Below are 14,903 nucleotides of genomic sequence, written 5' to 3'. Positions count from 1 at the left end.
TACAGAATCTGATTTTTGTCTCTTTAATACACAGAAAATTGTTCTGAGAATTTGAGCAATGAAAATGAACTTCATATGTTGGTGTTTGTCCTTGTTACCACTTAATGTTAAATGAGTTGGACAGTAGAGATATAATGGATAACTTGAATTTCAAAAGCCCAGCCCATTTGGCTTTAGCCCACAACATATTTTATTTCCTAAAGAACCAGAACATTTCTGGATATCTCATGGCCTTTGTTTTAAAATTTGACTTTTTGAGAATTTTAACTTGTTTCAACTCTATCTTAGCAAAGAATCCGTATTTCTTAATCTTTTTCTATCATCAGCTTTGAAACATCTTGTTTGAACATGTCATACTTATGTTTTATTTAATAAAACCGGCAATATTCTGCTTTTTCTTTCAAGTTGCTCTCAGCCTTACCCTTCTGTCTTTCCTTCTGCCTTCCTCTTCATTTTTTGCTGACTGCTGCCCTCTGTCTTCCTGTTTTTTCTTTATCTTTTAGAGAAGAGTCCTTCTATTGTACTGTTCCTATAACACCTGTTAAGAGGGAGGGATCAGGCTGGGAGAGGACAGAGGAGGTGAGGTTGTAAAAGTCTGGGCTAATTGAAATTTAGATATATATAATGCAACTTGAGTTCAGGCAGCCCTACACATATTTCCAAAGTTTTAATATTTTAATCTTGTCAACTGAACAATACTCTTTGATTTTCTCCTTACTCACAATGACTTTTGAATGAAATGTAAAAGTTTCATTTTTAGCTTTGCAACTACTGTAAGGCAGAAATTATTGTAGGTATTTTACAAAAATTGAGGGAAAAAGAAAAGTTTGTGCTTAAGTAATGCTGAATTTGAGATATAATAACTGCATTTAAAAAGAACAAAACATGATCTGTTCTTATTTCTTGATATGAAGGGGACATTAAGTGGAAAGCACAGATGTGGAAAGCACAGATGGCAACTTTAAATTTGGGGGGGGGGGGGTTTTTTGGGTTTTTTCCTCCCATTGCGTTTTGACTCTGTCCCATTTTTGACATAGAATGTATCCCCTTGCCATACAGGGTCAATTAAATTTTCATGATTTAAGTGATTGCAAGTGTCTCAGTCATTTCCTTAACCATTTACATTTTGGCAGTTTATAGTAAGCATATTTGATAATGTGGACCACTAGTTTGTACATTTGCATTTGAGGTTGTTTATATTATGATTTCAGAATTTGTTTGGAAGCAACAGTCTTGATGGAGGAAGCAGCCCTATGGTAAAACCTAAAGGAGATAAACAAGTGGAATATTTAGATCTGGACCTAGATTCGGGAAAGTCTACCCCACCTCGTAAGGTAAGCAGATGTTCAGCTCTTGCTTTTCTGCCATCAGGAGTTCAAAATGGCTTCCAGTTAGATCTCTTAATGGTCATTTCTCAAATGATTAGTGGAGAGTCAGTGTTGGACCTTTCAGAGAAACCAGTGCTTGTTCTGTGTTTATTTGGAACACCTACTTGCTTTTTTGTTGTTAATTTACTTGAACATGTTTCTCACTGTTCCCAGAAAAAGAACAGTGGTTCAGGCAGCAGCGTGGCAGACGAGAGGGTTGATTACGTTGTGGTGGACCAGCAGAAAACGCTGGCCCTGAAGAGCACGCGGGAGGCATGGACTGATGGCAGACAGTCTACGGAGTCCGAGACTCCCACGAAAAGTGTGAAGTGAAAACACTGCTTTGTCTTTGAAGAATGGAAAGAAGTGAATTTTGAAGAATCACAGAACCACAATGGCAGTGTTGTTCAGCTGTACAGTACCTGATGCCCTGAGTTGGGAATCAGTTCCTCACCGAATAGGTTGGAAGCCAAAAGACACTTTGAATATATCAAAGGAACTTTAAGATCATGAATTGGCTCTGTGGTGTCTGGAAAAATCACAGCCTGTAAATAACCTGTAAAATAATATTACTTAGGTTTCAGAAAACCTTTTGTTCTGTAGTTAAAACATTTGTAGTATTACTGTGTTTATGCACTTTTTCAGTTACAATGTTGGGTCAGGTATTCACAGTTAGTGTACCTTAATGTCTAATTCATCTGGAGAATTCTTTTTTCCTTACACTACTATTCCTCACAATTTTAGGTTAATTAAGCTACATGTAGATATGGAAATTAATATTTGAACTTCATTTTAACAACTCAGAATTGACTTTGCAGAAATACTTTCACAATTGAATCATCTACTTGAAATGCCAAGAGACAACCATTAGTTACATACTTGTTTATATTTAATACATGCAAGATTATTTGGAAGTCTACAGACTACCTTCCTAACAAAAAATTGCTGTGAGTTAATAATAATGAACTGTACTGGGTTTAGACCTAAAATCCTGGCTTATATGTTAGTTGTTAGTGGTGGAACTTCTATTTTATTAATGACAGTGTTCTGTGTTCAGTGGGTGAAGATTCTGCAGGTGGGATCTTACACTTTCAAAGACTGAATAATTAAATGTCAAGTAAGCCAGCAAACCACTGATGGCATGTAGTAATATTGTGATCTCACACTTATTAACAAGAAATGACCTTTATATTATTTACAGAAGGTAGAGTATATAAATCAGGTACGTACCAAGCACTGTTGTGCTAATACACTGATCAGGTTTAGACAATGAGCTTTAGTTTTGTACTGTTTAGAAGTTCTAATGTCAGTTTTCAGTTCAAGATTAATGGGACAGTTTGACATTCACTTTTTGTAGTACTAGCAAAATACTGTGATTTTGAATTAGACATTAACTCAAATGGAAATACTATGTTTTAACACCATAGTGCCCTTCTTATGAGCTCTACATTACTTTAATCTCCTGCTTGGCCTTATATTTAAATCCCTATGCAACTGATATTTTATATCTCTGTTTTTAAAAATTAGATAATATACCTAAATGATCCCCTTGTAAACCACTTGTTGTTCTTTCCTGGTACAGGATTTTAAACTCTGTATACTGTGATCCTTTATTTTACTATGCCAGTTCCAAATAATAATCTGCCTTGGTTTAGAAACATTTTTTTGTTACTTGGAAGAAGATAGAGTTCTTTAAATACATGAATGAGTTAGGTCTAGATAGAAAACTTACTAACACTTTTATTTTATACAAATGCCCTCGATTAAGTGGTTGGTTTCATTTTCCTGCCCAATTGGGGTTTTTTTGTCCAGATCATTTAAAAGCTTAAAGCTGCATTGTTTTCAGGAATGTTGGCCTTCTTACTGTGCCTAATCTAGCATTGGTTGTTTCTCTCCCCTCACAGCCACAATCTACCGTATGTAAATTATCTTATTCTTAACAAAGGATCTTTTTAAATTAGTAATATTTTGATGCTTTGAATGTTCATTTTAAAAAAGAAACTAAACACAGTGCATTTTGAGGTGAATTTTAAATAAATCAAGTTGTTCTGTTTTGGTGTGTAAACTCTGTCCTGCAAAGCAGCAAACAGATGCCAGTGTGTCTGGGAAGGTGTCTGGATACCAACCATGTTTTTCAGAATTGTAGATGTACAGCTAGAACAATTTTTAACTTGGATCTCTGATTTAAAACCCTGTGCTGAGAAGCCAAATAATGTGAATTCCCACTCTTCTGGGTGCCAGGAAAAAATCAGTCTCCTACGGCAGCCTCTCTTGCTGAGCTAGTGATAGGAGATGGGTTTGCTCTAAGTTTGCTGATATCAGTCCTTGATTTACAGATAACACTTACTCTTTCTTCATTTAAAATTCGGCAGGATTCACAACATTATTTGTTATTATGATTGAGAATCCACTCTTAATTTCTAGGCTTTCCCCCTTTCTTTTGTTAAGGAAAACAGTAGTTTCCACACTGTACAGACAGTGTAACATTTTCTAAGTATCAGTCTACAATTTCTCTTTAATTAGATTTCTAACCAGTTTTCACCTCCATATTCTAGTATTACATTTTCCATAATTACATGCTGTCCATGGTATGTTCATAGGTGTGATATTAACTTTTGATGATACATCTCATTTTCACCAGTGAAGCTACAGGGGCTTCACAGTGCAGATCTGAGTTCTTGGATGGTCTAAGGATGTCAATATAAAATTGAAAATGTGACTCCTAAACTTCTAGGTGATAGAAAGCAAGTGAAACTGATATCAGCCCTGTGTCACTTCCAGTTACTAGTTTTGTGAGGACACTCTAGTTGGAGGCAAGCTGGTGGAAAACTCAAGTACATGGAGGTGCAGAAGTAGCTTGTCAATGTTGCTTGTTAAGTGTTCTTTTTTCAAATAGGTAAGTTTTCTCTTGTTTCGCTCAAACTCTTTGTTACCAGTTGCAGATACAGTTTTCATTGCTGTATGTGTCATTATAAATTGCAAATATACATATATATATGCAATATGTCTTTTACAAGTATATAACATGTTGCTCTTAAAAATCAAAAGAAAACTTGGTGCCTTTTACACTGAGATTGACTTGAGAGGTGATCTGGTGTCATTCCGTGGTGTGATCTGAACATTTCTTTATCTGCTAAGTACAAATAGCCACACTTTTACACACTGCGATATAATCACTATTACCTCATGAAGTGCAGGTGTAAACACAGCTGCTCTGCTGCACTAGAACTTCATAATGTGACATGGAAAAGGGTGAAAATGTGGTCATTAGTCTTTTTTCTTTACTGATATTTGTATTTATGTAAAAAGAAAAAAACCCAAAAACATTAATGTATGACAGGTGTGACCTGAGGAGTACAGACAAATTACAGTATAGCTGTTTTGATTAAGTAATTTAGAATTTATTGCTTCTTGTAGCTAATTAGGGAGTGATGGGCACCTCTCTAGCTTTTACAGTGCACTATGAGCCAAGCAAGATTTTTATCACAGTGAAATTTAAGTTTAGCTATTACTGCAGCAGTAAATGTTTTTATGTGTGTGTGTGTGTGTATATACTTGTACATGTGTGTGTATATATATGTGTGTATACACACACATATATATATATATATATATATGTAGTACTCTTGCAAAAGTACTTTGGAAACTTAGCAGCCCTGGAGAGAAGTTCCATTCCCTCCTTAGCTATAGAGGTTTGGGTCATGAAAAGTGAATGGACATTTATTTGCTCAAGGAGAAGGTACTGCCATACAATGTCAATGTGCAATTTGGACAGCAATAGTGTCACTTCATCTTTTGAAATATTTTATACCTGTAGTTTTTAAGAAGCTCACAGGTGAACTTAAATTTCGAGATTATCCTCCATATTTCCTAGATCTGCTCTTGATCTCTATGTATTGCACCAAACTGCTTCTTAAATGTTAATTCCTTGTTGTTTTATTTCTTGGGGATGCTAATACGGCCATGACCACAAAAAAAGGTGCTTGTCTAGCAATTAGTGCAATAAGTGTTCCACAAAAACATTGTGTCAATTTGGTGTAGATGAACCAAATCCCAAGCAATGATGTTTCTGGATTTTGCCCTAATTGAACAAACACGTTGAGTTCAGCTTTCAGCCTAACAAGGTGCAGAGTAGGGTACAAAGAAGAGGTTTTGAGAGGGTTATGAACAATATCTTTGACATTTTAACTTTTCCAGAATATGTTTATGGTTCTGCAGCCCTGATGTTAATTTTCAGTAGCAAAAGTGGGAGGAGAACAGGATGCATGACTAGTTGAAAGGTTTTTGCCTTCTTGTTATTGAGTAAACAGAACTAGACTGTTCTGGTGCCAGTGGTTTTCTTTCTAGATGGTCTAGAAAAGAATATTTCTGTTACTATAGGACACGAGACAACACAACGCAGACACGCTGCTTCTCTCAAGGCAGGAAAAAAGGAAGTTTATTTTCTGTCTCCAACATTTATAAATTTTCAAGGGTGACAGTGGATTAGAGGGTGAAAGTGCCACCTCTCCAATGACACTGGACAAACCAACAGTTCATTAAGTTTCTTTTCCTTCATAAAAGAATGTAAAACAATAAGTTGTTTACAGAAAGTGTGTGAGAAAGATTGCTACAAGAATGCAAACATCACAAGGCTTAGAAAATCTTAAAAAAACAGGGCGACGTATTTCCATGTTTCATTTGAGACGGATGATCTGTTTGCTTCAGCTTTTTTATAAGAAGCAGGTTAGCTAAGTGTACAATGTGTAATCTGCTGTTCACACAGAGAAAATGTTTAACTTTAATATCCAAAATGGAATAGAATAAAATCCTATACAGTTTAGAACATTAAGCATCAAGTTGGCAAAATGGAGACTCTCAAAGTTTTCCTGCAATTATAAAGCCAGCACTTGTAGTAATCATCATGATTTGCTCTTGAAAATTGTCCCAGGATCTCTAATCATTGTCAAGCCTTTTCCTGGTAAGTTGTATCTGCAGTGAAATGAAAAGAAAATGTGTATCACATTTTCAGAAAGGCCGATCCTAATAAGATGTTAATAAATGCTCTTTGAGGTCCTGGGTTTAGGTGTGTGGGGGGGGCTTGCACAAGGTACCCAGACAGCTTGATTGTTTCAATCAGAAGGCCAGAAGAGGAGGAAAATATATATATGCCATATTTTCACTGAATTCCTACCAGACTTTTAAAATATGTAAGTTTTCATATTTTTATGTGCTTTTTCGGGAATATACTTTAGAGGAAGGAATCACTACTTGCTTCTGTGCACTTGTGCTGGTTTTTGCCCATTATAACTATGCAGATTAGCTGAAGGTTTACGGTTTTTTCTTCCTATTTTGTATTAGAGGTGAAAGATGCAGACCTGGGAGTTTGGGGATGCCTCAGACTGGCCTGCTGGTGTACTCAGAGTCTGGAGTTAATTGCATCAAAACCTCTGCATTCAACCCTCTGCTGAGGTGATCTTCGTAGTAATACCTGTAAATCATGGTGTGTATATTTAATTTTTTTTAATTAATCATAACTGAAACCTAAACTGGAAACAAATAGTGTTCAGAGTTAAGGTCTCTAATCTCCAGTTACGCATAGAGCAGCATTTGAAAAGGCATTATGTGTAAGAGGGTTCAAATTCCCCAGGCACACAAATCCATTTAGGATCTTTTGAGGAGCAGAATTTCATATTCAAGGCACTGCTGTCCTCTTTAAGAAAGTGAAAGTTCCAAGAACTTTTTCAAAATCTAATTTCTACTCAATTATGTAAATATAAGTTTAGGAATTGAATTTGAAAAACACACCTTGTATTATAACTGGTTTTTTTCCTCCATAAATGAAAGAAGTGATAATTCTTAAGACATTTTTGCCAGTTCTACTCACTGACAGCCCAATATGAGGAAGCACAAAATAGACTTGGCCCTTGAACTTTTTAAAAAGAAGGAAAAAAGTAAAGGAGCCACCCAGGACTGGGATATTGCCTCTGATCTCTTCATACACCATGTGGTGCAGCTGTCCCCAATTCCAGTGCTCAGTTTAGAAGCTGGGACATAGATCCTGTGGCCAGTACCAGGGATGCACCAACAAGCTCTGAAAAAGTGGTTTGCTTAAAAACAATATCAAGAGTTCAAGAAAAAAGTTAGTTTTGGAGAGGGTTGGTGGGTTTGTTTCCTCTGTGTAAGATGAATAGGATAATATTTAAGATTGTGATGCAAGTATACTCAGTACCACCTTTTGGGAGCTATGCTGTATCTCAGTATGAATATTATTGTTTACCCCATTTTTTTGGTATCTGTGGTCTGTATTTTTTGTACAGCATTTGGTATACCAGGAGAAGGGCTGTCTTTAAAGTCTGGGATCAAGAATCAGAAAACATTGGCTTCCAACAATGTTTTAAATTTAAGGATAAATTTCCAGTGGATAGTTCTAAGATCTCAAGATTTTCCTTTAGTAGGTGCATTGTTTATAAGGATGGAAACTTGAAATCAAGCAAGCAATTATTGTTCTGTAAATGGGATGTTATTCTGCTTTAAAAGAAACCCAAACAATTTTTTTAAAAAATTAAATTATTTAAAATTATCCATTCTGCACACATAATATCAGACTTTTCTCTTAGTAGTTTTTATCTCCTCTGCATCATAATTATCTGAATAAATGCTGTAACATTTTCTCCAGGACACGTAGTTCTTTGGTGAGGTCTTACTTTGATTTCCTGTGTATTTCTGACATGAATTTCCCCCCAACTATTCTCTTTAATTAAAGGAGAGTTGAAAACCAATTACTTTTATAAAAGCTGCTCTGTTTTCTGTGAGTGAGCAGAAGGCTTTTTTAATGTAGCAAATCTCTGTTGTGATTCAGGATGATCACTACTGCAGAAAGTAATTCAGATGATGTATACAAAGCAGTAACTCCAAAGCGGTGACTATAGGCTAATACAAAAAGCATATTCATGTCTAAAATCAAAGGCTCAGTAAATACATGTGGCACAAAACAACCACAATCCACAGCACACATAAGGGTCCACCATTTTTGCAATAAAAGCTGTGTTGGAAGCCCCTGTATGTCCTATCTATTCTGATACTATAGTTACAAGTAAATTGATATTTATCAATGTTAAGTGTAAAAAGTGTTTTTCAAAGTCTTTCATGAGTATTTAAGTATCTAAATACTGTGGGGAAAATTGGCCCAGATGACAATTGAAGAGAAACACAGCAGCATAAGAAAGGCTAGATAACCATGAAAATGAGATTAAGATGCTGTGGCAGAGGCATCAATGTATGAAATTTGGGTGTAGAGGCAGATAGATACCTGTGTATATGTGGAATTCAACTAGAACTGTTACTGAAGAGATAAAACTGTCCAGGTAGTTCAAATAGAAAAATTAAAGTAGTATGTCTTGCTTTAAAAAAACTCCTCTTCAGATTTATCCCAATCTTTCACTGAAGGTCTATATCCAACTTCTTAAAGTCCCTTTTTGCTCTAAGAATAACAGCAGCAGGAGGAAATCTTGATGATCTCAAAGGTCTTTTCCAACCTAGTTAATTCTGTGATTCTCTAAGTCAGATAGCATAACTGCTGTGCCAATATGTGGAGGCAAGTTTTCCAAAAGAGTCTTTCCTAGCCCTGTCTTGCTCTGGTTGTAGTACTGTAAGGTGAGGAGTGAACTTCATGAAAGGAAACAGGGCCAGGGCAGAACCTGGTTGCTGAGAGGGAGAAGAACCCAAAGTTTTGAAAAGGGAAGGATCTGTGTAACAAAGTGTTTGTGCATTATTTTTTATACAAAAATGTATTTTACAAATTATAAAAATATATATGTTTGCATTTTGGTTGAGTCTTTTCAGTCATAGCAGCAAAGAAATAAAATCTAAAATCATTTTATTAATTCTGGGTTTTTTCTGTGAGAGTGCTGCTTGTTACAGAATCTCCATTCTTCAATGATTTCTGTAATGAGTATCAGCAGCTGACTTCATATGGGGTCATCTTTTTTTGCATGGGTAAATTTTATTGATAAAAGGGCTTGTTTTAAACTGGACACAAGCAGAGTCTGATATGCTATCTGCATGCCATGTTGCTGTTGCCAAATATTCACTGGTTTGTGGTTGGGCACAATTTGAAAGACTTTTGGTCTTCACATGTCACTGTTTTTGTAGTCTACTTATTGAAGGTACACACACAGCAGGCTTATAGTTTGTTTAAGCACGGCAGATGAAGTCTGGGCTATTTATTTTCTGTGGAAGTTTAATTTTACCACTATGGCTACACTGTAATTTGAACAATTTCAACATCATCTTCATACTACTCAAAATTTAAAGAGCACATGAATGAATTTTATATACCTACTTAAGTTATAAACTCTAAAAAGTTTCCATTGCATTAAGGAATCTACTGAAATTAATATATGGTATTGTTTGCATGTGTTGTGTTTGGGTTTTTTTGTGGGGGATGGGTTTTTTTTAATACTGAAAAGCAATGTGTTGACAGTTATGATGAAGCTGATGACAGTGACCTTTGCTGATGGGCAGAAGGTTTTGGGGTTTTTGTTTTGGGGGGGTTTTTTTGTTGTTGTTTGTTTGTTTGTTTTAACAGATGTAGCATGATTTTGATGGCTTCTTTGACTGTTGATCATGTGTGTGTGTGTGTGTGTGTATACCGCTTCTTGCCTGTAGCACTGTTAATCTGAGGCTAGGAGAAAAGTGACAGTGACAGAAGCGATGGCTTTGAAATAAGTCTAATTGTATTTACTCTTGATGGGATAGTCCAGCTCAACATCAGCATTCTGAGGAAGTAGAAAAACTGGCAGTATCTCATCTCATGTGGATGGTATCTTGCTTTGGCATTGTAAACTAAAAAAAAATTACAATCCTCCCCCTAAAATCTGAACAGAAAAAAGGTTCACCCCTCTCTTACCTTCTTGAACCCAAATGAATGTCTCACGGAGCAACCACAAACAACTATTTCACTCCTTTTGTTTCCCAAATTTTGGGAAGATTTACATCTTTGATACATGTTCAGCAATGCCTATTAGCATAATTGCTAAACAGCTAATAATATCAGAGTTGCTTTTACTTGTGGTGTTTCAATTTCTTGTTTAACAAGGATTCATCTAAAGAATATTAATTAAAGTTTTGGTTGCACAACTAAGCAACAAAATTGCAAGATGTATTCCCAAGGGATTTGACAAAAATCTGTAATTAAACTGGTTTTTACTAACTTCATAAGCATGTTAGTAATTAGTTGTCTCTACTGTTGGGTACTGGCTGAGGGGGGATTTCTTGCTTTATTGTGTATTTGATCATAATGTAGGTGTTCAGCACATCAGTAACCTCTGTCATGAACTTCTTTATGCCACTGGTTGCTTTCAATTTAAGGTCTTCATATTTGGGCTCTGTATGGTTCATGAAGATTTTCATGTTTCATGAGGACTTGGAAAGTCCTCTTTCCTGCATTGGCTGGGGTGTTTCCTTGGACGGGGGTGGTTTAGTCTGGTTTGATTGTTGTTGGGTGGGGTTTTGTTTTGGTTTTCAGGGTTTTTTTTTTTGTTGTTGTTGTTGTTTTGTTTTGTGGTTTTTTTTTTTTTTTTTTGTGTGTGTTGTTGTTGTTGTTTCTTTGGGGTTTTTTTCTGGTTTTTTTTTGGGGGGGGTTTTGGTTTTTTTGTTGTTTTTTTTTTTTTTTTTTTTTTTTGGGGTTTTTTTTTTTTTTTTTTTTTTTTTTTTTTTTTTTTTTTTTTTTTTTTTTTTTTTGGGTTTTTTTTTTTGTTTTTTTTTGTTTTTTTTTTTGTTGTTGTTGTTGTTTTGTTTTGTGGGTTTTTTTTTGTTGTTTCTTTGGGTTTTTTTTCTGTTTTTTGGGGGGGGTTTGGTTTGGGTTTTTTTTTGTTTTTTTTTTGTTTGTTTTTTGTTTGTTTTTGGGTTTTTTGGTTTTTTTTTTGTTTTTTTGGGTTTTTTTTTGGATAGTCTTCTGCTCTACTTTCAGGACTTCAGGAAATTAAAAAAGAAATGTAGAGCCTTTTGCCTTTGTCTTTTAACATTTGGCAAGATTTTTTTTTTCAATTATTTTGCGTGTTGAAGTAGATGTGAATGTTCACCGTTTCTGATACCAAGCACATAAATATCTCAACACCTCCACACCCTGGCATGGTGCTGTTTTATTTTGCTGGATGGGCAAGTGTAAGATTCGTGCCTGAGGGGCTGTTCGGGTCCAATCCGGCTAGCCATGGACCCCAGCCCACACTGCCTCACATAGGACAAAAGGCAAAAGACGAGAAGCGCTCTTCCCAACGTGGGGATTAAGTCCCAAATTTATTGCCTTGATAGGAGACACCAAATGATCCAGGCGACGGCAGAGATGGAAAAGAGGGCGTCGCCTTCTCGCGGGTGGGGGGAGGATTTTGAGCTGAGGGGAAGGGGGGCGGAGGAAAGGGGCCACAGCCAATGGGATACAAGTGAGGAGGGGCGAGGGGAGGAGTAAGCCTGGGACTAACCATCAGCACCGGGCTTTTGGGGGAGGGAAAGACCATGTGAAATAAGAGGGGAATCCCGTGAAGATACAAACGTACTTACCCATGCAATAATACAGAACCCAGTGCAAAACAACTAAATAAACTATTTCGTGCAATACAACACAACAGCCAAGGATCAATGAGATTTACATGGAGGTTGTGCTTTTCTCCCTTCCTGTGGAGGCCCTGGGGAGCATCCCCTAACATCTGTGAATATTATGCAAAGGCCCTTTTTTGCTTCTTTACCTTGGACTTCACTAGCAGCAATTCAGGCTGCTACAGCTTCCCTATCAAACCAGATCCCACCTGTCGGTTTTAGTTTAAGAGATGGCGTCAAAGGTGCTGAAATACCCTCACCACTCTTCCCAAACACCTGACTTCTTCCCAAGCACCTTCTACCCCATTTTCCTTCACCAGTGATTCTCCATGTGTGGTTTTGTTTGTGTGCTTAGCAGGGAAGGCAAAAGAATGAAAAATGGGAAAGGGGAGTGTAGCTCCCTTCCCACCAAGACTTACACTCCTCACCACAGAGAGAGTACTGAATTATCTGGAGCAGCTCTGGGAGAGGGGGCAGGAGCTGAGGCACAGCAGGTGGACACAAGACTATGCTGGAAGAGTAGAGGTGGCTAAAATAACACAGTTATTTTAATTTGTAATTTGCTGCTGCATGTATTTAAAAAGTTCAGGCTGTGTCCCTGAACAGAGAGAAAAGCATTTAGCAAAGCTCAGGGACTAAGTTTTCATCTGTGATAAGAGATAACAATGAGGAGTGGGAAAATATGTCAATAAATTTGTGATTAGCTGAGAAATCCTATTCTAGGAAAATTGAGATTTTCTGGGAATTTATTCTTCTGAGTAGTTCTGGCAGAAACAAAGTGACACCATCTTTTGGAAATGTCAAAACTAATTATTTTAACTTCAAAAAAAATGTTAAAGGATGTCTGTAATAAAAGACAATGGAATGAAGGTTGTAATAACTGTCATGGAAATGGTCTGTTTTGCTGCTACATTCCAGGTTACAATGGTTTCTCAAGATGTGGAAGGTGCAGCTTCACAAACCTGTGGAGTGAACTCAGTGGCTGCATCTGCACTGACAACACTTGTGAATATTGCTGGAACTGCAGGACAGGATGTGTAGAGCAATTCAGATGATGTGGAGAACATGGCTATCCATGCTGTGAACCAGTCAGTGGAATTTTGCTTCTGACTAGGTCAGGTCTGGCCCTTTGGACAGCCTCTGTTAGCACCTGGATGCAGTAGTAGTGCTCTTAAGCAGATTTTCCTGTTCCGTTTCATCCTATTCCGTGCACTCTGGGGTTCTGGGATGCATGCTCTGGTAGGTGGCATCTGGCAGTTTATCAGGGAGGAGGTGCACTCCTCCCATGAGCAAAAGACAGTGCAGATGTAGATGTGCTCAATCACATCTTAAAGCAGGGGGCTGCAGCCCACGATGCTTCAAGCTGGGAGCAGACACTGTTGTTGTATTCAGGTGGTTACAAAACTGTACTTAAGTACGTACAAACTTGGTCTGGCTCCATCAGCCCGAGCGAGTGAGAGCAGGACACTTGAGAGGGCGGCTCTGTGTGACACTCTTTCCTTGAATGTTCAAGTCCCTCTACCCAGAGCTCATGGAGAGATGAGGAGCCCATGCAGCAACCTGAAGCTGCCTCATCATTACCTTACTGTATAGCACACTGCTGTCACCTGCTCTAAGCACACCCCCCTGCCGCTCCCGCCTGGAGGTGCCAGAGGGGAGGGGGAACTGCTGCTGCTGGGCTCCAGCCAGAGCATGGCTTCACCTCCTCGGGTGATTCCTGAGCCTTTCCTGGAGGGCTGTGAAGATGATGAAGGGCCTTGGGGGGAAGCCGTGTGAGGAGTGACTGAGATCACTTGGTCTGTTTGTTAGCGTTCAGAAACACATAATCATGGAATGATTATATGCAGGTACTTTTATTGAAGAGCTCTGGGTCTCAGGGGTACAGACCCAAATCTGACTCCAACATGGGTTCGGGATGAACACGTTTTTATACCGTTATCGTTATATAACTACACATTAATTATTAAATGTAATATATGTTATGGAATAATTCGTGCTTAAGTAAAATATACATGAAAAAAGTTGTGCTTGTACGAAAAATTCTTAAAGTTTTAAAAACACAAGCCGCAGCTGGGGAAAGATTGCTTCACAAATTGCAAAACCACAGATGGCAGCAGAAAGAAGACCTAATTAACAAACGAAAACATGTGCCTCTCTGTGGAGATGGGCCCTTTCCCAGGACAGTCCAGGAGACACCCAAGCGATGAAAAACCTATTTTTTGGTTATTAATTCGGCTTTATAATTTATTACCTATAACTTTAAACTTATATTGTTCTATAGTATACATTGATTTCATCCAAACATGGATTTTGTAATTTCCGTCAAACAGCGCAAACATAGTTTCTCATGATTCTTGTTATGATTAAACAATCATTATATCCAATTACTAAACAATCATCGCATTTAACAATCATATAATTTATCTATAACAATCATATAGTTTATCATAGTCATTAAATGATTATACAGGTGCAGTTTCGCATGATCCAGTAAAGCCTAACATTTTCCCAGGCCCACCCTAACATTTTCCCATGATTTTAGAAACATTTTATCCCTATACTATCATGTTCAGCCTGAGACCCCATTGCAGTTACAGATTGAGGGGAAGAGGTGGGGCAGGCAGTGAGCACTTTTTGTGGTGACAGTGACAGGACCCCAAGGGAACGGCCTGAAGTTGTGTTGGGGAAATTTAGGTTTGTGAAAACCACCAATTACTTGTTTTAAAATTTTAAAAGTTTAATAGTAATAAAATGGTTATAAAAATAATACTACAAATTGTAGCAATAAGAATTTGGACAATCACAGACAGGACAATAAAGAACAATAAAAAGGCAAAAAATTATGAACGTTTGGATGCTTTCCTAAAAAAAGCATGTCCGCTAACAAAAGATTAACCCTTAAAAGCAATAGCCTGTTGCATATTCATATATCTCACACATGATGCAAGCATTCCTTTCACT

At 37.3% G+C, this 14,903-nt stretch overlaps 1 protein-coding gene across 11 annotated transcripts in view; it reads left to right on the top strand.

Annotated features, from left to right (window-relative positions):
* The window catches only part of GAB1 (GRB2 associated binding protein 1), a 96,653-nt gene extending 93,233 nt beyond the window's left edge, over window positions 1-3,420 (top strand). For 6 of the 11 annotated variants that reach the window (XM_041411969.1, XM_041411972.1, XM_041411967.1 and 3 more), the window contains 2 exons: window positions 1,212-1,334; window positions 1,542-3,420. In XM_041411969.1, the coding sequence (XP_041267903.1) occupies window positions 1,212-1,334; window positions 1,542-1,700 (282 nt within the window). In that variant the 3' untranslated portion in view covers window positions 1,701-3,420. Of the gene's footprint in view, window positions 1-503; window positions 580-1,211; window positions 1,335-1,541 lie in introns of those variants that run through there. The other 5 variants (XM_041411968.1, XM_041411973.1, XM_041411978.1 and 2 more) reach the window with 3 other exon arrangements.
* Window positions 3,421-14,903: the final 11,483 nt, after the last annotated feature.

Source organism: Onychostruthus taczanowskii, unplaced genomic scaffold (genome assembly GCF_017590055.1).
Source record: "Onychostruthus taczanowskii isolate IOZ18803 unplaced genomic scaffold, ASM1759005v1 scaffold38, whole genome shotgun sequence".
NCBI lineage: Eukaryota > Metazoa > Chordata > Aves > Passeriformes > Passeridae > Onychostruthus > Onychostruthus taczanowskii.
This window is presented reverse-complemented; position numbering and strand designations above follow the sequence as displayed.